General features: G+C 41.4%; 1 protein-coding gene across 2 annotated transcripts in view; it reads left to right on the forward strand.

Moving 5' to 3' along the window:
* The window catches only part of rhbdl1 (rhomboid, veinlet-like 1), a gene marked incomplete at both ends in the record, with an annotated part of 37,620 nt that overhangs the window by 4,809 nt on the left and 9,334 nt on the right, over positions 1 to 23,477 (forward strand). The window contains 4 exons of one of the 2 annotated variants that reach the window (XM_080049714.1): positions 2,027 to 2,185; positions 9,695 to 9,919; positions 10,785 to 10,933; positions 11,089 to 11,201. In XM_080049714.1, coding sequence (XP_079905840.1) covers positions 2,027 to 2,185; positions 9,695 to 9,919; positions 10,785 to 10,933; positions 11,089 to 11,201 — 646 coding nt within the window. The remainder of the gene's footprint in view (positions 1 to 2,026; positions 2,186 to 9,694; positions 9,920 to 10,784; positions 10,934 to 11,088; positions 11,202 to 23,477) is intronic. The other variant, XM_080049715.1, reaches the window with a different exon arrangement.

Genomic DNA, 23,477 nt, shown 5'->3' on the forward strand with positions numbered 1-23,477 from the left:
TCTCCTTTTTCCACCTCTTCACTCTGGTGTCTGTTTTTGGAAAGGGGGGCGTGTCATCCCTGTACCTTACACACGACAAACGCTGGCCATTTCTGCACTAGTTTGCTCATGGGGCCCTCAAGAGGGAGAACGTAGGCTGTGTGTTTCAACAAACGTCCATGGAACACACAGTTAAGGGGATTATCTAAAAATAGACCTGGGGCCCTTTTTTTGTTTCCCAACTTGGTTCATTTTCTTTCACAAATTTGGTTTTGTGTGCGTTCCCTACCTATCGCGTTGACAGATTTTACTGAGATCCCTGACAGGGAGTGACCAAAAAGGAGATATCAAGTATTGTATGGATGTTAAACAATGTATAAAATAATCGATTTTGTGCTGTCGAGTCATGTTCGTCCACGTATAGCACTGTGAAATTATCATAACAAACAAATTCCTTTCACTACATCGACCAGCAGTGGGAATTCAAGCATCATCCAAACTAACCCCTTAGTTCCTGCCTTCACTGTGCACTCCCAGGTGAATTAGCACGTGTTTTCAGTTAATTAAAAAAAAGCGGATTAAACAGAGTAAAGGGGATGTTTGTGTTCAGCTAAAAACTGCAAAATTACCGCAAAATACATCCTGAATACAGTTTGTCAGCGAGGAGCTGTAGTAAAGGTTACAGTCTCAACTGATTCCCAGCTTAATCTTAGTTGAACAGTGCTTCAAGCTTTCGGCCTCCTGCAGCAGATACAGCGTAGCAGCCATGAAACACATGTGTCTAACCGTGTCAGAGCAGGCCAGGTTCAAACCCAGACGGGATTGTTCTCGTGGAGTCATGACATGGGGCAAACCATGATCCAGCAGCACTGACTCCACCCTGACGCAACATCTGAAAGCTCACGCTCCTCCCTGGAGCAACAAGAGGGATGTTGGTTTACTATCTGAAACCTAATGAGGCGACGTTAGCATTCAGGAAACAGTCAAAATGGGAAGCAGCAAGGGCTCTTCCCATGTGGTCTCTTTGTACTGCTGCAGTTTGTCCTCAGGCACATTTTCACAAGCGCAGTCAGATGTACTAACTAAGGAGAGCTGGCATGAGGAATTAATGCTCCATTGCAGAGCCGTTTGAATGCATTTTAGGAGGAGAAGGTATCAGAGGAAGAAAAGCAAGTCATAAGGAGGTGAAGCTCCCGCCCTAAAAAACCCACATTACTTAAACCAAGCGTATATGCACACCCTATACTTTACAAGCCATTTTTAACCAAGTGCTTTCTTAAGGCAGCTACATTTTTATGACACTCTTCCACTTAAATCAATTATGTGGAGCGGCACTGGCATCATACATCAGCAGTAATAACCAACAAGGCTGTTGGTCTCTGTGAGTGGGTGTTGATTAAATATATAAAACTAAAGTCATTTTAAAAAGCTGAAATGTGACCAAGGATGGACACAAAGTAAAATGAATTATCCAACCAGAAACAATGCCTGATAAGTCAACCTCATTTAAAGCTGAAGGCTTTCTTTTCTTTCTTTTTTGTTCCCAGGGAAACTGCGGGTCACTGCAGTTATTACTGTAGAATGACATGCCAGTCTTTCCTCTCTCTGTCCCCTCTGCTCCTAACAACAGCAACAACAACAACAACAACCATTCTCATTTTTGCCCTGAGACTCTTGCTACTTTAATGAGGTTAAATGAGGCTTTTCCTGAAGGCAGGTCTTGTTCTTTCAAAGGCAGTATAGAGGCAAATAGGCAAGACAGCTTACTTGATACCGGCGTCACTTTTTGAAACGTACATGCCCTCAGTCCTGCAGCTTTCATTTGTCTTTACCCATTGTGTTTCTGTGAAAACGTCTCAGCCGTCTGTTACTGTTGCTTCTCCCTCAGGGCAAGCTGACACTTCATCTCTGGCAGCGCTGCTAATGAAAAAAATCAGGATGCATGACCATAACATCTTTAGTACAAATATTATCAGTGATGCTGTTTATTGTATTTTATTTAATCCAATAAATACTGACAGTGGGCTGCTTTTTTTCTTTCTTTTAGCTGGACCCAGAGAACACCGGTTTCATCGCAGTGGAGAACTTCACCAGCTTGGTGGAGCACCATGAGCTGCAGTTGGATCCGTCCAAACTGGACATGCTGTTAGCCCTGGTCCAGAGCAATGAAGAGGGACAGGTGTGCTACCAGGAGCTCATCGAGCTGGTGAGTGGGTAAACCAGACAGCACATTACATCCACACATCTGGTGGACGCAGAGGGAGTCATGTCCTTCAGCACAGACACCAAATGTTTTACACACACACACACACACACACACACACACACACACACACACACAATTTTGTCGGATTTTCAGAAAGGTTAAAGAATTGATTCAGACAGTCAGTATTCTCTGCAGTGGCCAAAATTGATCAGGTCGTTGTCCTGCTAAAGGAGGATCAATCTTTCCAGTGAATGTGTCAGTAAATCCAGACTCTTAACCCCATAAGCCGTGCAGACCAACTACTAGAAATACGAGCACACCATGCTGACACAGCCAAAGCGTTGAAGCAATATCATACCTTTCAAAACACACTTATATGTAATGGCAACAAGACCGATTTGGTGCAACAATGTGTTATTTGGTGATGTGAGGACCTTACTGTATATACCATTGTTAACATCAGCTGTAGATGCCTTCATTTATGGCAGTTTTGGTCTTCTGCCTCTGATTTGAATGTGAAGCCAGTCTCGTTATTCTCTACCTTCTTTACCCATCTGTATTTACAATCATGCTCCTGATAGAAATTCCTATAGAGCTTTGTATGTGACCGGCTGATTCTCTCTATCTTTTTGCTCTTCGCTTTCGCTCCCCATGGAGTTGTGCTGCCCACGGTTTGTCATGAAAGCCGCATGAGGCCACTCCATTTGGAATGGATTTTGTTTGGTGTTTTTTTTTTTCCTAAGCCATGTAATGTTCCCCCTTTTTGAACCTGCCTCCTCAAACCCTGTTATCTCATTTCCTTTTTGTTCATTCTACAACACTTGTGAGCATACGTTAGGTGTGGAGATAAAAAAAAAACAATCTTACCTCGCCTCCTACAGCATCTTGGAAACACTTTAAAAAATTGCCCATCAGCCAAATGTAAATTGCCTTCGATTAGCCCAGCGTTGCTAGTAGCAGGCAGTAATCTGAGGTAATTTGACAACGCCCAGCCTCCCACTGATATCGACCCTTGGGTCTGGTTTTTAAAGATTGGTATGATACAGGCATGTGAAGTGCCACAGACGATATCCACACCGTTCTGAACATGCATACAATTTGCATATATATACCACCACTTTGGAACATTTTATTATTAATTAATGCAGCCACCCACTTGCTGTCTGCCTGCCGCGCTACTCCCCTCTCCCTTATTTATACACTCTGTCTCAACCACAGACAGACACTCATTCATACACATGAGAGCTGCCAGTTCAGATTTGCTGACTAATTTGGAGAATATGCTAACCTTGATGTGAATCTGGCCCTCCCGTCGTGTAGTGCCTATGCGTGATCACTGCAGTTCTGCAGGATTGAGCTCAGGGAAAGTGGGGGAAAAGTGCCGCATGTAGCATGACATTTTCAGGAGCAGGACGCCAATGAATACCTCCAGCCTCCTTTCTCTCTAATACGCTCTGACTTTTTGAAATTATTTTCACATTATTTTCTCCGGTTTTCTTCTTCCCCTTCCTTTTTGTCTGACCCTCACACTCCATCTCCATTCACCTCTCTGCATCTCGGGCAGATTTATAAGTAGCACTCTGCAATGTTTGTTTGGATTTGGAGAGTTCAGTTTCTGCCATTATACCATTGCCAGAACCCAAAGTCTGGTGTCTGTATTGATTTGTGGTCTGGCGTCAATGGCAGATGTGACTCCCCCGCTCTTTATTAGAAATGGACATGCCTGTGTGTCTTTTTCCATATGTCTGTAGTGTATTCGTGTTCAGTCCATGTCTTTTAAATTATTTCAGCCCACACGCTGTTCACAATTCCTCTCAGCTGTGCCTCCAACTGGTGTGTACACAAATGTTTCTGATTTGCTCTACATTCACTCAGTGCAGCCGTGAATCCATTCCTCTTCTCTCGACCTTGGTGGGAGTAAATGTTTGAATCACACCATCAGCAACCGTTTTTCTGTGTGGGTGTGGGTGTGTACAAATTCTTGTTCAACCATGTACCTTACATGTACATGGTGATCTTAGCTGGAGAATTCCATCAGTTCAGCCAGAGGGGTGAATAAGTAAAGCTCTACTAAAACCTCTCTTGGGGATATGTACACCCACACATACACTAAAGTGCACACACACACTCTCGTCATCATACATACACACTCAAAGAGCCACATAATCCAGCACACATTTTTCAAGCATTTTTTTCAATGCTGAGGTGTCAAAGTTCACACTGATGGGCGTTTTTTTGGAGGGGGGTGGGTGGGTTCTGTAATAGAAGAGTATCCGTCAATGAATTGACGGTAAACCTAGGTCAACCTGAAGTTGGATATATTCCTATGTGTGTAATTGCACGTATTGATCTATTTAGCGAGGGTCCTCTGATGCTATCACTCACAAGCTGTGTAATTGAAGAAGTGTGTCATTGGGTGGTAATTTGGCTAATGTTCAACACAGGTCCAAAATGGTTGCCATGGTTAATTACAAGGGGTGGAGGTTGTATTTGAGTTTATGGAGGGGGGTTCTTTTTGTTCCGATTGAAGGATTTTGCTTTGAGCCTAATTTTTCCCCTTCTTCCTGAGGTTTGTGCTTATATTTTGTTCGGGAAGACCTCAGGGAGGTATAGCCAGAGAAACACTTATTTCATGTTTTCAAATGTTGTGCTTTAAACTTGGCGAGTCCTTTGTCACACTTGAAACAGTGTTGTAACAAAGAGAGTACTCATAGAGACCAGGAATTAAATGTCTAGAGATACTTTTTAAAGTTTTCATTTTAAGTGCAGACACTGCATCTGTGGTAACTGATGCTACCTATCAATACCACACCTCACAACAGGCTTTCTGTTTTGAGATACAGTAGGTAGGCAACTCAAAGTGATGCACTTTGCTTAAGTGTCCTGAAGTGAATTTTTTTCACCCCCTCTCTCTGCATCTTCTCTAGTTTTAGCACCACAATGATTAAACCATGAAGGAAGGCTGTGTCCGCAAACTGCTGAGGGGGGAAAAAGGTGGACTCTCATTTTAAAAGGATTTGGGCAAGAAAATAGAGTATCTGGGTCAGGGTAGAGTTTGTGTATATGTGTGTGTGAGAGAGAGAGAGAACAAGGGGGGAGGGTGGGGGGGATTTTGGTCTTCTGAATGACTCACAAATTAAATAATAATAAATTACTATTATGCTCATGGTGAATCACTATACTACTGTGTGCTTAGTTAATGGGCGGAGTCCTCTTATATTCTGGTATAAAGGATTCAAATCATAGTCATTTATGGCTGTTCTTGTACATGAAGTTCGGATGCCCGAATGGCCTTTAAACCATAAATCAGTATTGTTACTAATTATTATTGAGCTTTGAGGTATTGACCATGTAGCGTGGCTAATTAATCCATCAAGGACAATTGACTAGAGCTGAGAGCAGCACGTACAGTTGGCAACAAGCAGCTATCAAAAGGAGGAGGAAGGACCCTTGCTGTTTGGCGTACACACAAACACACACACACACACACACACACACACACACTGCTGTCTCTCTGGCCCATTCAACCGTCCCTAAAGGGCAATACTATCTTTATCTGTGTGCTCTTACCGAAAGCATCAATTATTCCCTGGCAGACGTTGCCTCGTCAGGGAACTTCCACCGTTACTGATGCACAAGTCACAGGTTTCCCACCCTCCATTTCTTTTTACGTGGTGTTGTGTGATATTTTTTTTCTCAGTGCACCTTGTCCCGTTGCCCGCCCTCTACGTGTTTATCTCAAGTTTTTTGGCTGCCCGTGCGTGCCTTATTTTGTGTTCGCCGTCTCTCCCCCTGTCGCCACCTCAAAAGATCATGTAATGCTCACTTTAAAAGGCGGCAGTCCTGTGTGTCTCAGAAGGCCAGGCAGAGTGACATCTAAAGCTTTGTCCTCGTCTCCCAGGAATAATCTTTTCACAGAGGCGGTTGGAACGAGAGAGGATACGGCTCAAGTTGGAAAGGTGTGAAGTCTTGTCATCAGGAAAACACAGATAAAAAGAAACCTTTATGGAGAGAAGAAAGCTAACGGCAAAAAAAAACACAATTATATGCATTTAAATCCCTTAAAGCTCCCATATTATACACTTTTCGGTTCTATTATACACCATATTATATGGTCTTAGTGGTCCCTAATACGTTTTTCTTTAATTGTTTGCTGAAAAAAACTTTCAGATAATTTATTGTACTATGCTGATGTTCAGCTAATCTCACAATGGCCTATTTTTAAAAAAAGAGTTGCAGGTCCCCTCGTAAATATACAATCTTTGAGCTCCCCCCGCCCCCTGTCCGGAAGCGAAGCCAGATACGCCTCGCCCTCTGTCTGTCAGGGCCGTGGACCAATAAGAAATAGGGGTGTGGGCTGCACAGTGGAAGCTTCTGGCTTTACGGTTTGTGAGGTCAGAAAAGGGGATAATTCTGACTGGAGTGTTTTTGGGGGGAGGGGTGGGGGTTTCAGAAAAGGGGAGAGTGAGAAAAGGAGAGATTGTTATTTTTTTTGATATTTTGGCAGTCTCTAGGCACACCGTGGACGCATGGATATGTTGGAACACATTTAAAAAGTGCATTTAGCATAATATGGGACCTTTAAGCTATCTCTATTCCCCGTACCTCTGTTATATAAACACATCCTCCTCTTTTTTCATTGTCTTCCTAACAATATGAATACATTTGAAATGAGTAAGGAGATGTCTCGCCTTCACTGTCAATTGGTGGCCTCCAGAATCTGTGATATGAGCGTAGCCAGGCACACATATCATCTCTTAATTCCCCCCTTCTCTGCCTTCTAATGTGTCTCTTCTCCTCTTCTTCTTCTTCTTCTTCTTTTTCCCCCTCCCGCCTCAAGTATAGAATAATTGCATTTTCCAGGCCTGATTTCCATACTAAATATGCATCCCCTCCATCTGTGGGAGAGCCAGCAGGCCAGCTCGACGTCATTGTGGTTATCACTGTGCAACAGGCCCTCGCACCCTCGCCATACAACCACCAGTGTCATAATTACCCACAGTTAGGCTAGTTACCTCGTCCTGCTCTGCCGATTTCCAACAGGGAATAGCACTTTTTAATCTTTTTCCTATTTTTTGAGTGATTTCCAATAAGAGGAAACGAAAAGGCAGCTGCTCATTTTGTGAAGCAATCTGTTAATTATTTCTTTGTTACTTCCTCATTTGTAAATAGTTCTCCAGTTTATTTAGCTCATTAGCTTTTATAGCTATAGTATTGACCCGCGGTTTCTTTCACTGTGGCCCCTGCTGTTTCTACATATAATGAGCACGCAATAAGCAGCAGGACCCGGCTAATGAATTACAAATGGTATACTTTAATGATGGGTTGCACTTCCTACGGGCCCCCTCTTGAGGTTTCAGTACATGTCATATGAAGCTGTCACATCATACATGTCTGAGGTTACTGTTATGATAAAGCGTTGCATAAGGTCTTCTGTTGCAGCTTTACACTGTTAACAGTAGCAGCTGCTGCCTACATACTCTCTTTCTTCCTTCACTGCTTTTCCTGGAAACTATTTTTTTGTGTCACATTACATGACAACGCATACTTTTTTAAATGTACTGCATTTATAGATAATTGCTTGGTCAGCCAGTTTTCTTCAAAGGAGCTGAGTTGTTCAAGCTACACTGGAGACTTGTGCATCTGGCATTGCCATGTAAAGTTTACCTGCAAAGCATGTGCCTTTTTTGTCTTTAAGGGACTGCAGATAATGAGTCCAAAGCCTAAAATATACTTGCTGTTTAACCACGTACGACGCGTGTTACTCATAGTTAAGGGACGAGTAATCATGTCATGTGATCATGCACATGTGTGTGCGTAGTTAAAAGCAAGAATTGTTGGGGGCTTAAAGGAGCCCAGTCAGACGGTATTTTAAGGGGCAATTTTGGTGAAAAAATGAAGTATGTTATCCTGATCGTTCTTGCCAATGCTACCAACATAGTGGCATTTGGATAGTTTTCATCCTAAGCCTCTGTTAAAGAACTTATCAAGAGACAGTCCCGATGGCCTGTAGGCTGCTACAGAGCTCCTGCTCGCTAAGCAAACCTGGAGTCTGCGATAACATAAATACACACACAAACACACCGGCTCTCTTTTTCCACAGAATGGTTCTTCTTAGCAAAGATTTGTTTTTCAATGGCAAAATCACTTCAGCAGCCCATTTGTTATGAGGTTTGGGCTGCAATCAGCCCTGCAGACAGTCACACTTATTTTCTCTACATCAAAAAACACTGGTACATTAGTTAGGTTTATTATCAGCAATAAATATCCATCTGCACTTTTACCCTCAAAAGTAATCACCAGTTGTTTATACATGTATCATGACTTTAATTATTATTATTTCAACTGCTGATAAAAAGACAACACATGCAGCTAAAAGAAACATGTCATGTATATGTGGAACCTTGAGGTAGCAAATAAGTTGAAGTAAAGAAAGAAATCAAGTTATATAAAGTTTTAAGTAATTCAAAAAAGTATCCATTCATTGAATTCAACAATGTGCAAGAAGGGCAACAAGAATACATCTATAAATAGCATTCGTAACTAAATTGGAACTACATAGTTCATTGAAGCACATCGACCATCAAAGCATTGTCACCCTTTGTCCTGACTATCTGACCATAAAAGTAGAACTCTTATAAACCATCATACTATTATCCCTCATGAAATCAGTACTTGCTGGCTCCTGATCTACATTGATTAGTCACACTGATGAGCATTCCTCAGCATCCTCTTAGCATAAAGAATCTTATAGATTTAATTGCCAAAATGAAACATTTCAGCAGCAGGCGATGTTGAGATGTGTTCGCCCTGGTAAGGTGTCCTCTAGCTGAGGACAGTCATTCTAGTGAAACAACTCCAGATGGAGTCTTTTTTTAAAAAGACAACAAGGAGCGAAAAAAAACAGCAAGTGAATGCTAAGCTGTCTGCTGTTTCTTTGAAGTGTCAATAAATTAGTCTGTCAGCTGAAAAAACAATCCTGTTTCATATATTCTTAAAGCATTACTTTAACATTGGGAAATATGCTTATTTGCTCTCTAGAAAACGTTATACCACTTGGTCCACTAAATATAAGGCTATAGCTATCAGCTTGTATAAACGATAAGATGTGGTTTCACAGGGATTATGTCCCAATTATGTGGAAACTTTTCAGCTGTTTCTCCCGTTTCCATGTATTATGCTAAGCTAAGCGAACCAGTTCTTGGTGGTGGCTTAATTTTTTAGGATGAAGACATGAGAGTGGTTTCAATCCTCACATCTAACTCTCGGCAAGAAGGTCAATACGTTTATTTCCCAAAAATGTTGAGATATTCCTTCAAATCAAGTTAAGATATGTCCAATCATGGCAACTCCACACATATAAAGACTAAACGGATGGATTAGTTTTAGCGACCATCTGTTTTATTTTGGAAAATGAACCTCACCGTTTCTTTAAGATCCACCAGATTTTGCGCTGAACTCTTGAGGCTTATACATTCATGTTTTTTTTTCACCTCTTTTTTCCCCCAGATGAGCAGTAAGCGCTCCAGCAGTTTCCGACGGGCCATCGCCAATGGCCGGCGCACACTGCAGAGGGAGATCCTGCTGGACGAGACGGGGCTGGGTCTGTACAAACGGTTTGTCCGCTACGTGGCCTACGAGATCCTGCCCTGCGAGACAGACCGACGCTGGTACTTCCACCAGAACCGCCTGTGTCCCCCGCCTGTCTTTATCGCCATCGTCACCATAGTACAGGTGAGATGTAGGAGATGACGCCATCAACTGAACTGAACATTGACTATTATAGGCTACTGACGCAGCCCACAGATTTTTTTAAATAACCATAAAATGTGTGGCCGCAATCATTTACTTGAGCGTGTGCTACTAACCCACCACAACACAGACTTTAGACTGTTCCTTTGCCTCAGTTATTCGCTTCAGAGCCACCGCAAAGATTTTTTATGCCTTGATCACACACTTTTTACTGTTAGCTCAATGTGAGCTGGTAACCCATTTGGGAGTCAGCAGCGGCTTAGTGGGTCCATTTAATGCCCTTCCTCCGAGCCGAAACCTTCAGTCAAACTGCATGCAGGGATTTTCTTATTTTTTAGACACTGACTTTTGATCTTGGAAAGCTGGTTAGTAAGCACTTCGGCCACAACAGTAGCATTAAATGACAATTTTTTTTCATTTATGAAAAAAAAGAAAGAAAAAAAAAAGAGCCAGTGTTGAATGGTCAGGGATTAAGCGGTGAAAATAACCTACGGGCTCTTAACAAATCTTTTCCCCTGAAATCATCATAATTCCGAGGAGAGAAAGCCAAGTGCCCGCATAATGCCTCCAAACGGCACTGAATGGTCTGTAATGACAATGAGGATGTGATAATAATGGCTCGCATTTATTTTAATTCACAGAGACAATGAGACATTATTCTGTGAATAGACATTAATGGGATTGAACCAGATGGAGTGTTTTTTTTTTTCTTCTTCTCCTCCTGGCATCAACTGAGGAATACAGAAAGAGAAGAAAAACGTCATGTGTCTTTCATAAAGCTCAGCTCTTTTGGGGGGTTTAAGCATGTAATGGGTATATGATAAGTTAGCTGTGGTTTCTGTTGCAGATCATCGTGTTCATGTGCTACGGCATCATGCTAAACAAGTGGGTGCTGCAGACCTACCAGCCCGACTTCATGAAGAGCCCTCTGGTCTATCATCCCGGCCACCGCGCGCAAGTGTGGCGCTTCTTCAGCTACATGTTCATGCACGTTGGGTAAGTTGACCAAGCCCTCCACTTCCCAAAAGTTTTTTTTTTTTTTTTTCAGGAGCGCTTCAGATCAAATCTTGTTTGGTTGTTGCAGATGATTAACCTAGGGAACAAATGTGGTTTGCTGTCATGTGAATGTTGAAATCCATCTCTCTTCTTAGTTTGGAGCAGCTGGGGTTCAACGCTTTACTGCAGCTGATGATTGGCGTTCCTTTAGAGATGGTCCACGGCATCTTACGAATAAGCCTGCTCTACATGGCAGGAGTGCTTGCCGGTGAGTGTCCTTTTTTACTATACGAACCGGTGATTTCCTTAATAGGGACAGTTTTTTTTTTATTGTACACTTTGAATTAAAGCTTCTCCAAATGTAAAGGTTAACCACTCAAACCTTTTCTCATTACTATTGTTTTAAAAACATATTCAAGGAGGAAATAAGATGTTTCAATACTCAAGTAGCTGGTGACGTTACAGCTCCACTTTTTAATACAAAACAAAACAAATACAATTATAGTTAGAATTCTTAGCTTTTGTTCACTTTTACGGTGAAGTACAGTACGGTTTACTTTTATATTTACATTAGTTCATGTATTGTATACACGTGTTTATTTTCAGTGTTAGCAGTTTTAGTTAAATTGCATTCTTATAACAGATATTCACAGTCATGTTTAGCTCAAAAGTGTCAATGTGAACACATGTACCGACGTAGCAGTAGTAGTAGAGTTTAGAAATTCCAAGCAAATGTTCAGTTTTGCAATATGGACAGGTCGTTCAATTTCTAACACCATGACACGAAGAGAAAAGGCTGTTTGTGTGTACGTGTTTGTGTGTTTTTGTCAGTTCACAGGGGTATCTGTACTGACCTAGTTTGTTTGTGGTTACTGTTTACAGTCTATTCATCAGAAAAAGAAAAAATCTGTATTGTTGGCACCGTTGCCATTTATCATGAGAAAGGGTCTTGTATTGCGTTTCCTATTTACCGTTATTTTCAGCATCTCAAGCAACTCTGAATTCGGTAGCATCTTGTCCTCCAGTTGACATCCATTAGTCTGTTTGATAGTTTCTATAAAGCTCGGCCCTGCTGGTGGTCTAAACATTTGTCAAGAAGATGCAAGCGGCCAAACCAAACGCAGCGCTCAGAGGTCGAGTCTCAAGCCTTTGTTGACAAGAAAACCTCATTAACTTTCATCCTCCTTCAATCCAGTGTGGAGATTGGAAAATGTTAAATCCACACTGATTGCTGGATGTGGTTTGTGAAGTTTTTTTTTTTGCTGTTAAGGCGTATTTATAAAAGTCATATCGACGCCGCTGCTTAAACCACTCTTCCTTTTCATCTTCACTGTAAACAAATTCCATCTCCGATTTCGTAAATCTCTGGCTAACCCTTATTTGATTACTGTCGACAGCAATAGACTATAGTGAGTTGTATTTATTCATTTTCAGTAACTTTTTTTTAAAAGGTTTTTAGGCTTCCTTCTCAGTGTGAATAAAGTTTGCAAATTTCTTCTCCCGTCCTCTCTCTGCACATACAGCACTACAATGGAGTTAAAGCTGATCAACACGCTTTCGTACTCTGTATCATTCAGACCCGAACTCCTTTACACACACACACACACACACTTGCATACACACACACACTCTCTTAGCACTCATGAGTTATTGTGGCTTTGATTTATTTGAGCCATGATGACAGAGAGAGAGAGTGAAAGAGAGAGGGAGTAGCGCACGGTTTCTCTCTGAGGAATAGGCCTAAGAGCAGTTTGAGATGCTGTTTAGAGATTTAACTTGTAGCCTAAATCAAAGAGGAGTAGAAAATCAGCCAGAAGTTATTATTCGTTCCCTCCGATCAAAAAATGTAACTTGTGTAGTTCGAGATGAAGCCGAGTGTAAGTGTCTGGAATTAAATTAGAATTTTACTGCAGAATCTAACTCGTATAAACACAAAATAATTAAAAAAAAATAATGCAAAACAATCAAAGAAATATTTTCATATACATACCACCTTTCAGCCATCCAGTCTTCCTTTCTCTGAGCTACTTAAAATGTGTTTCAGAGATTCACGTCCACACACTTTTAACAGTTTTTTCCTCAGTCTTTGTAAACCTACAACTGCTTGTGAATGTTGAAATGTGCCCAGTGTTTATGATTACTTGGTCAAATTAGTTTTTGTTTTTTTCTTCGTTTCCACATTTTGTTGCCCATGGCTGTCCCATGTTTATATTCATGCAGCCTTATTCCACCTCACAACCTCAGTCATGTTGGTTGTTGCTATTGGCTACCATGTTGCTTGTTATTCCTGTGTGAAAGCGGAGCTTTCATTTTAGGCTTCACTCACTTTATTTATGGAACAACGTACTACAGGTATTGGGCCTTTTTTCATGCATGTACCTCAACAAACTGCAAGGGGTTCCACACCGCAGGGCTGGCTTACAAAGCCAAAAGAAAGATTTGGCCTCAAATAGTGCACGAGAATGTTCTCACAGATATACAGTATATACATACAGCATATATATATACTGTATACATCTCACATAAATGAACAGTACACACATTCATTTTCAAGGAAAAACAAGTATTAAAATTAAAAATAAAAGATACATTAGTTTCAAAAGGTTTCTGGGTATTTTAGGTTAACATCTGTATACCTTGTATCTGGTCTGATTTTGACTCTTTTGCAGTGCTTCTGTATTCAGTACATCCTTGGAAAGTGTATTGCTTGTACATTTTGTCCTCGGATGTGTGCTGACAAAAGGAGTAATTCTGTAATTTTTTCCTGACGGTGCTCTTCAGACCACCAGGGTCCTCGTCCTTGCTCATGAATTACATCTATGGATAGTCAGAACTTCTATGTAAAATGTTGAGTCATGTTCAACATTTCAGCCAGGAGGATTCCTTTACCATCTTTTCGTCTTCTGGCTCTCCTTCCTTTCTGCTAACTGCATTTTCATCTGCTTGGGGACATCAACAGGTGCCAAAGCAACATATTGTTTTTTTTATAACCTCGTATCCCTGCGTGAGCCTCAGGGTGTCTCTCCTCCCTGCAGCCTTACATTTGAGATGATCCCAATCTTCCTGCAGCCTGTGACTAAACAAATACCTGGGTTGAACCATTAACTTTGAATGATAGGATTTTTGCTGAAATATCAACAAATTCTTGGTTATAAAGAAATGTGTGTAATCCTTTTATTGAGAGAAAACAATGGTTGGTGTGTGCCATCATATGTCCATTGATTGTCATCACACTCTCTCTCTTTTCTTTTGGCTGCCTGTTCTATGATTTTAAATGGTTTATTTATTTTAAAGAAATTGGAGAAACAAATCTTTCTAAAGATATTTTTTGGGGGCATTGTTATGCTTTATTGATAGTAAAGCATAAAAATCTTTCTAAAGGGGACAGAGACATACATAGAGTATTCACTTAGCCAAATAAATGATACATTTAATTTGCGATGCTTGTCTCCAGGTGGGCTTTTATAAAAGACTAATGCATACATAGTGTAATAAAAAATACAATAAAATACAAATATATCAAAGTAGACATCATAGAAAAAAAAATAAAATAAATTGTCTAGAAAGAATACAAGAATTCAAATTCCTGAGGCATCTCAAACATTACTGCTGCATGCATGATTATTTCATCAGAAATATTTTTGTCACTGGTTTTAAAGCTCTCTGAACACATGTCAATTGTTCTCAATTTCAATTAGTTGATACATTTTTTTATTTCCAAAAATAGTGAAAAAGGACCCATCACACCATGTCTTACTTAATTAACCAGAAGTCACAAAACCTAAGATCTTCATTTCACAGTGTGATACAAGGTAAAGACGAGCAGCCAGTCTCTCATTTGAGAAGCTTGTAGCCACTGTCCCTGGACTAATAAAAGTAAAAAATAAATCCCATATATGCACCTGAGTGACTGAGCTGTAAAACCCTGAGAGGTTTCACGGTGTCACTGAGCGCCTTAGGAGCCCACTGTTTGAATTATGCAGCAGGTTTTTTATCCCTCCTTGTGTCCGGAAGCCAGTTTACAGAATAAACCGTTTTCGTGTAATAAACTGGCCGGCCCCGTGTCAGAAGGCACTGTGCTCACACTTGCTTATTGCAGTCCTCAGTCAAGAGGAGGAAGAGACATGTGGCCCGGATGTCGATGGCTGCCTGTTAAATAAATAGCAATCAAAATGTGATGAATGACTATGTGTCAGCATAACCTCATCGTTGAAGGCCAGTTGATGTTGTCATTACTTAAAAGTGGCACGACAAGTTGCATGTAATGTTTAATCCTTCAGCCTTTGATTAATGGTGTTTGCTATCAGGCAGGAACGTCAGCGGTGTCAGCTTTCTGCCGCCACCCTGAGACTAGCTGTGTTGCCGGCCCTTTTTTGCCTCATGATTGTTTCTGCGTTCTCGCACACTGATAAAAGCCTATTCTATTTTTAAATGACTCAAGGTCCCCAGCCTTATTTTTTTGCCATTTTCCACTTTCCTGTTCTATAACAGACTTATGCTTTTTAAAAGAGCACTGCACATTTGTAGGCAGGGTAATTATGATTGTATCTGCTGCCAGGGAATAGAGAGCCTTGGTGCGTGGCCAACAGAGACTTTGTCTGTCATCCATTTTGCTGATGTTTAATGTTTGTTTCGGTTGAGGCACACAAGCTGCAAGTTATTCTACTAGAAAATCTCTGAATCCCAAAAAATACAGGTTTGTGGTTGAATCCACAAAATTAAAAGCAATACATTTATTTGATTAGTTGGAACACATGAGAGCTTTATTACTTTTATGTAAAATTTTAACAAACAAAGTGAAGGTTTGGCATTTTCATTTCACAATTATACTGGCTAAAATATATAGACTGGATAGACTGGTGAATCGCATCCCTGAGGCGATTCAAAATAAATCAAGAAATCAAAATAGGACTGCATGTTAGCAAGCTAGACCGATTTTTCAAGTCAATCGTGAAATTATATATGATAACAATACGATAATAATCCTAATAATGGAAATTCACCACAATTAACACATTTTCTTTTTCGTCATGATTTGTGATTTACATCCTCCCACCCCAAGTCCACCTACTATCTTTTCCGCTGAGCTCTCAACTGCATTTCACAGTCTTGTGAATGCAACTGAATTGCATTTGAAAGCTCTGTGAGGCTCAGGAAAAGCTTGTTGAGTTGACATTGAATTCAGATGTTTTGTATATTATGATTATAAATGTGTTTTAAATGTTTTATTAAATTTCCTGATCCGTTATAGTCCAGGAAAAAGTTTGATTGGAGCTCAAAAACACTTTCAGTAAAAGAGCTGTACATTTACAGCTCTGGACAAAAATTAAGAGACCACTCCAAATGTTCAGTGTCTATTGCTTTACTATTTATAGGCATATGTTAGAGTAAAATGAACATTTTGAATTTATTCTAAAAACTTATGACAACATTTCTACCAAATTCCCCCCAAAATATTGTCATTAAGAGCATTTCCATTAAGTAATGTAGAGATGAAGATTGAAGAAAAATCCAGACAGGTCTCTTCATTTTTTCCAGAGCTGTATATACTTTTATGGATAACAGTGTCATACTCACAAGGACATAGAAGAATGTTAGGTGACTGAATGAAATGTGTGTTTAAAAAAAAGAATTGCTTGACTTTGAGCAGACAATCGTCTTCTCGATCAAAGTTGCCACACCTTCACACTGCATCTGCAGCATCAGCAACCAAACTCCGTTAATGAGGGAGAGATTGAGATAAGATGACAACAGAGGGTAGAAAAGGAGAGAAGAAGCAGAGAGCAGAGGGCCTGGATAAATAACACTCGGTGACGGGGGGTGTGACTCCGTCTCTGACTCTTCGACTTTGGCTCTGACTAACTTGATCCAAGGGTGTGGAGATATTTAACGACATGCTGCTGATTTGATTGGCTCAAGGTGAATCTTGGAGGCTTTTTGTAGAGCAGGAAGTGTCCTCCAGCGAGGACCGTGGTAGCTCTGGAGTCATCTCTGCAATTCTATTTTTTTTTTACTCAAAGGCCAATGGTGGCCTGTGCGGTGATTGTCACCCTGTCACCGTGTCGGTATATAAGGTCAATTATTAGTGATTTTCGTACAGCACCGAAGAGTCTGGACCTGTGTTTCTGCTGTACTCCCCCTGGTGCTTAGCTGAACTGAGGATACAGGGTGACCTTGGTGTGCTGCAGAGGCTGCTAGTGTGATTATGGTAATTCCCCACCACCCCACAGTCAACTCTTCCTAGGTGACACCGAGCTCACTTCCTCTACAACAACCCCCTGCGGCCATCACTGATAACAACAGAGCGGATGATGAATATTCCCGCCGTAATGCAGCCTAATTGAAAGTAGCCCATTTGTGTTGAGCAAAGCCCACTGTGTTTGTAGTTCTACATCTACTGCAAATGTGCTAAACCAATCCAAGACTGCAGTAATTGTCAGACGCTCTGTTGGGGTTTGAGAGAAGGCTATTTCTCGTCTCACTCTATATTACGTTTACTTAGGTGGTTAATTTCAAGGTTCTCACATGAAGATGCACCTCCTGCAGACATTGGCCTTTATAACCTTGAGCGAAGAAGTGATTTGATGTCCTTTTTTGTCGGGTTGATGGAAGAATTTTTCAAATTTCCATCCAAGGTCAAGCCATTGTGGTTGTTGGCTGCAAAGCAGTGGCAATTGCAGTTGGATCGTGACAAGAATGAATTTGTTAGTATTACATCCTCATCTTCTTGTGGAATAAACATATTCAGGGGCAATTAGGCATATTTGGATACACACTTGATAATATTCAAACGCTGTCTCTTTGCTTCTGTGGTTATATGCAGGCTCATATGCCCACACACACTCACTCAGATCAGATATGATATACTGCACTCCACTCAATGGTCGGTGCTGTGCTCAGCGGTCTCCTCTCAGCAGCTCTGAGGATGTGACTTGTGGAGACTATTGATTTTTCCTGATGCCCCCTGGGCTCTTAAGCTAGCATAATATTTTCCCCATGTGGCAAATTTGGACAGGGCAGAAAGCCATTAAATAATAAACAGAATCAATCTGTAAGGAAACCAAGGGGCAAGGTGTGTTACAGTGGCCGTGTTGGCCCACTGTGAAACTGAATAGTAATTGTTCCTCCAGGCCAAAGCTTGGCATCAGTGACGCAGCAATCACTTTGTTTTCTGTGTTCCAGGTTTGTGGATGAAGAAAAGAGTGATTAAATCTTGTGTTTCAACTTTGGATCAGAATTCTCATTTATTGAAGATGTCCGTCTTACCTGTCTTGTCTGCATCTTTTGTCGCTTTTTCAGGCTAGTTGACAGTTTGGATGCTCCCCCGCAGCTTGACACTGTAGATAAGTAACATTTAGCACACTCTTTTCCCTCCCCCTTCACATTATCTGGGGGGTTTTGGAGGAGATGGATGGATATGTTAGATTGGAGGAGGACTGATTGCTCCACATTAAGGAGAACATCAGCAACGGAAATCATATTTCAGAGGGGTCTATCTCCTTCCCATGTGGAAAATATCTTTAGTAGAGCTCCCCAAGTCTGACAGCACTATTATACTTTGAAATGGACGCCACTCTATTAAATGACATTTGAAGCGATGAGTTTTTCAAATAGACTGTAAAGAAGACAAAAGACCATGTGACTGATGGACTCCCTCTGGCTGAGTCACCCTGACATTTACGCACTTCGGTCACCTGCTCATATAGCAAAACTCAAGTAAATTGCTTTCCAATATCAAATATTGTCCAAAAATTTGACAAAATGAACAATTTGAAGATGTCACCTGTTAACGAAATCTATTTCTCTATGATTGTATAACATATTAATGCTGTCATTCTATTCACCTCACATTGAACTCTGTTGTACAAACACTGTGGTAAACATGTTTTTCTTAAGAAGTCCTCGTCACACATCAAGATGTGAAACACACAGCACATGTTCAAGGACTTCTTGCACTCGAATCAGTACAATTGTATCACTCAGCCCCAAGGGAGAAATGACTCCCATATTCTGTTATCAGAAGAATAACACCTGTGCTGAGATGATTTTCTGGGAATATCTCTCTCATTAAAAACATTTCTGCTTTCGCCAGCAAAACAAGGGCTGGACACACAAACCGAGTGTATACGCCTACACAATTTTTTGGACCATATAACCTCTGCTATTTCTGTTCAATCTTTGTCTCAATCCATGTATGCTTAACAATGTAAAACTTGTGATGCATTGATTGATTCCCTTGTACGCTGAAACAAGTAAACTTCACCTGCTTTTGAAGAAGCCTGACTCAAATCCTTTTATTCAAACACTTGGGTAAATAATTCTAGTAACATCACCTTTAGCTCTAATTGTGATGGCAGATATTTTGTTATCGGTGCATACATCAGCCGAAAAGATGTCGTAAGTATGTAAAAGTTTATTTTAGAACTGCAAAATGTCTAACTAAGATCATGTCTTTGTCACAAATCTTAAACAAATTTACAGTACAAAAGAAAGGGATCTTGATCCAAAAAGTCTGTTTCACCGTGTCTGTGTAATGTCTGATTAGCAGGTTTTTACTCTAGTGAGAAAAAAAATGTAAGCAAAAGGAACAAACAACAAGCTCATCATAATAAGCCAATACAACAGAAACTAGTACAGTAATTGTTATTTAATAATTCGGCAGCAGAATAAAACAAAAGACAAACATACCCAAACTGTAGCTCTGATTGCATGACTGCAATGTGTATTTTCTGTATCACTATTCCTCACACTTTCACTCTACCAGCCTTTCCATCAGTCTCCCTGGCTTCTTATTTGTGCTTAGTAAATAAATCTGATCAGGCATTTCCCCAGTTTATTAGCCAGCAGAGGCAGCACTGTGACTGCAGGAGTGCTGACTACAGCACATCTCTGTGCAGGGCCACAAGATTTAATGCATACAGGATAGATCTGTCTGACTTAATCATGCCCAAATAGAACAACCCCAACCACAGTATCAACGCACAGAGATTTCCCTCACTGATACTGTGAGCTGAGCCGGAGAAATGCTTTTTCTACACAATCAGAAATTAGCCTATCTTTTATGAAAATGGACGTTTCCGAAATGGTAATCCTAACAGAATCAATGAAAAATTATCCCACAAATTATTTCATGTCCCATGGAACAACATGACAGAATAACTTTGTGTGGTCTTTCCTCATAGCTTATACTTAATAGACTGAATAAATGAATAAAAACACAGCGCTGGGTTGCCAGATTTGCTTGTGCCCATTACTGGCTACGTCACCTGAATGTATCACACATTGTCTTTTAATCGTCCTCTTCAGAGTACTTTATCAGCTGACCAACCAAGAAATGCAACTTAATGCATATTAATGTTCTCTTGATAATATATATTTTTATATTTTCCTGACCAAATCAAAATCAAATCAGTTTTATTTGTATAGCCCAAAATCACAAATACATTTGTCTCAGTGGGCTTTACATTTCATACAATATGATACAATATGACACCCTGCCCTTAAAGCTCACAAATTATACACTTTTCTGTCAATATTATATGGTCTTAGAGGTCCCTAATACGTTTTTCTTTAGTTGTTTGCTGAAAAAACCGTTCAGATCATTTATTGTAGTATGCCTCTATACCTTGATGTTCAGCTAATCTCACGGTGGCCTATTTTTGAAACAGAGCTGCAGCTCCCCTTGTAAATATACAATCTATGAGCTTCCCCCGCTCCTCTCTGGAAGCGACGGGTCCATAGCCTGAAGTAGTAGCCTGTCCACAGTGCCTGTACTGAATGTTAGCACGGAAGCTAACAGCTAAAAATATCACGAAAATCAGTGAAAAAATGAGCTTCAAAGTTAGACTTAAACTCTATTACCTTCCTATGCTTTGTCTGGCTAAAAACGAGGCATTTTCAGACTGCTGTGGAGAATATAAAGAGCTTGTTATGGGCAAAATATCAATGCTTTTCCCGAAGCTAGCTCGGAAGCTAACAGCTAAAAATATCACGAAAATCAGTGAAAAAATTAGCTTCAAAGCTAGACTTCGAATCTATTACCTTCCTATGCTTTGTCTTGCTAAAATCGAGGCTTTGTCAGACTGCTGTGGGGAATATAAACAGCGTGTTATGAGCAAAAGCTGGTTGCTTGTCCCAAAGCTAATAGCTATACACCAGGCAGGCAAAAATACCAATAAAAACAATTATTTTAGTTTCACCGTTTAAAAAAAAGCACAAGTAGCTTCCTATCCGTTGTGTTATTAAAAACGAGGCATTAATAGACTGCTGTGGTTAAGATAAATTAGTGGAGTATGAGCAAAAGCATTCTGTGTTGGTGTATGTAACATTCAGGCTGTACTATGGGCATCTTGTCGCTTAGCAACATGGCTGTCGCTCGGAAAATTTTCCATCGGATCTCGGGGCCGTGGACCAATAAGAAATGGGGTGGGGGGAAGCATGGACATATAAAGAAAATATGGGGATGTGGCTGTGCCGACTGTGACGTAATAGTCGGTGAGAATTCTGACTCGAGTATATTGGGGGAGGGGTGGGGGTTTCAGAAAGGGGGAGAGTGAGAAAAGGAGAGATTGTTATTTGTTTTGATATTTTGGCAGTCTCTAGGCATACCGTGGACCCATTGATATGTTAGAACACATTTAAAAAGTGCATTTAGCATAATATGTGACCTTTAAGGCCAGGACACACCGGCCCGATAATCGCCGTCGTAGAGTCGGGAGGGGGCGGGGACACGAATCTGTTTGGTGTGTGCCGTGAAATCGGTTGTCGTAGATGTCGTCGGGCTTCTCGGTGGCGGGCAGTCTTTCAGTTGGAGCAATTTGATTTGTGGAGGGCTAGCGAATCAGTGAAGCCCGGAAGTGAGGCGGGTAGCACAAACAGCTAACAACAGTTAGCCATCGTTTTAATGTGTTTGTTTGTTTCGTTCAGCGAGTACTCACATGCATCAACCCTTGTTGACTGCTCGACACCATGCTCGACACTCTCTGCTAAAAATGGTGCTCTTTATGGTCCATAAATATAAATACGTATTTCTATCTATGTTTATGGTCTAGAGAGCCATCCCATCATTTCCGGCTTCCGTATTTTTTCGGGCCACAATACAGATTAGCGCCGCCTGCTGTTATGGAGACATTACGTCCCGCGCAAGCGCAGAGCGTACGGAAAGTCAGCAGTCGGTTTGGTGTGTTCTTTGCACTTTTTCGGCCGCGACGGGAAGACTGGAGCTCCCTGTAACGGCAGTCTCCATTTTCGGGTAGTCGGACTGGTGTGTCCTGGCCTTTACACCCTTAGCGGCTGAGAAAAAACTCCCAGTAAAAACCCTTTACCCTTTATTTAAAAAAATTTAAGAAATCTCAGGGAGAGTCGACAAAGTAAGGGATCCCTCTCCCAGGACGGACATACTGCAATAGATGTCATAAGTAGAGAAAATCACGAAGGAATTTGATCATTGACCAGGTGATTACATGGTAATATTAAAGTACAGTGCAAATAGTGTGGATGCAGGAAGACTTCAGATGCTGCCAGAGGATCCACACCGTCTCGTCACCACCAGGGAAAACTAAGGTTTCCAGCGCCGGGATTACATCCCACGTCTCCAGGTGGCATCCTTAACCACTGCAACATCTTCAGCATTGATGGTCCATTCTCAGATGTTACCAGAGGGGGGACCAGATCCACACCGTCTCGTCACGACCAGGGAAAACTGGAAGAGGACAGACAGGCAACCAATGAGCAAAGCAAAAATGTATTTAAAGATTGAACAAGCAAGCGAGTAGAAAGAGTACTATCCTGATGGACGGTGAATCAGTGCTGATGTGAGGCAATAGCAGGCGGGGAGCTTCCGTTCCTAGGACAGCTGATTCTGCACAGAACTCGGAGTCAGTTGAGTAGCATGGAGAGTGCTTGGTAGACAGAGGGAGAGAACCCCCGGGGCATCGCTCAGCCAATCATGGAAGATAGACAGAGGAGAACAAATGTCAGAGAAATGGTATCAGTTATGCAATTAGCGTCGGCAGGACAATTTTTCAGTGGGAGGACAACCGGTACTCAGGCCCAGACAAACTGAGACCGAGGCAGCTCCTCAGGCTGTTGATAATAACGCTATAACAATGTTAAACAATATGAACACAATTAACATTAAATTACATTGATTTACACTCTACCGTTCCCCACCGACACACAATCGGGGCCAGCCCCCCAGACCCAGAGCCTGCCCCCCAGCAACCCGCCCCCAGAGAGCAAGCCCCAGTGTGGCACTAGTCCCGAGGAGGACCGGGGCCATAGATAGAGAATAGACAGTATAGAATAGTGAAATAGCCAAATGCACCGCTGCCACGAGGAGCAACCACAGCCGAAACCCCTGGAGGGGCGGCCCGTACAACCCACTCGGGCCCGCCGGACCGGCCATGCCCAGCCCATGAGGCAAGGCCAGAGGCGCCAAGCACAAGACCAAAGCCTCTGAGCAATATCGTTTTATTAATAATGGTCAGATGACTGTGTAAAGTGAAAGGAGTCGCTTGTTGTTAACCCGTAGACAATAATTACT

This window comes from Ammodytes marinus (genome assembly GCF_949987685.1).
Source record: "Ammodytes marinus genome assembly, chromosome: 20".
Lineage (NCBI taxonomy): Eukaryota > Metazoa > Chordata > Actinopteri > Uranoscopiformes > Ammodytidae > Ammodytes > Ammodytes marinus.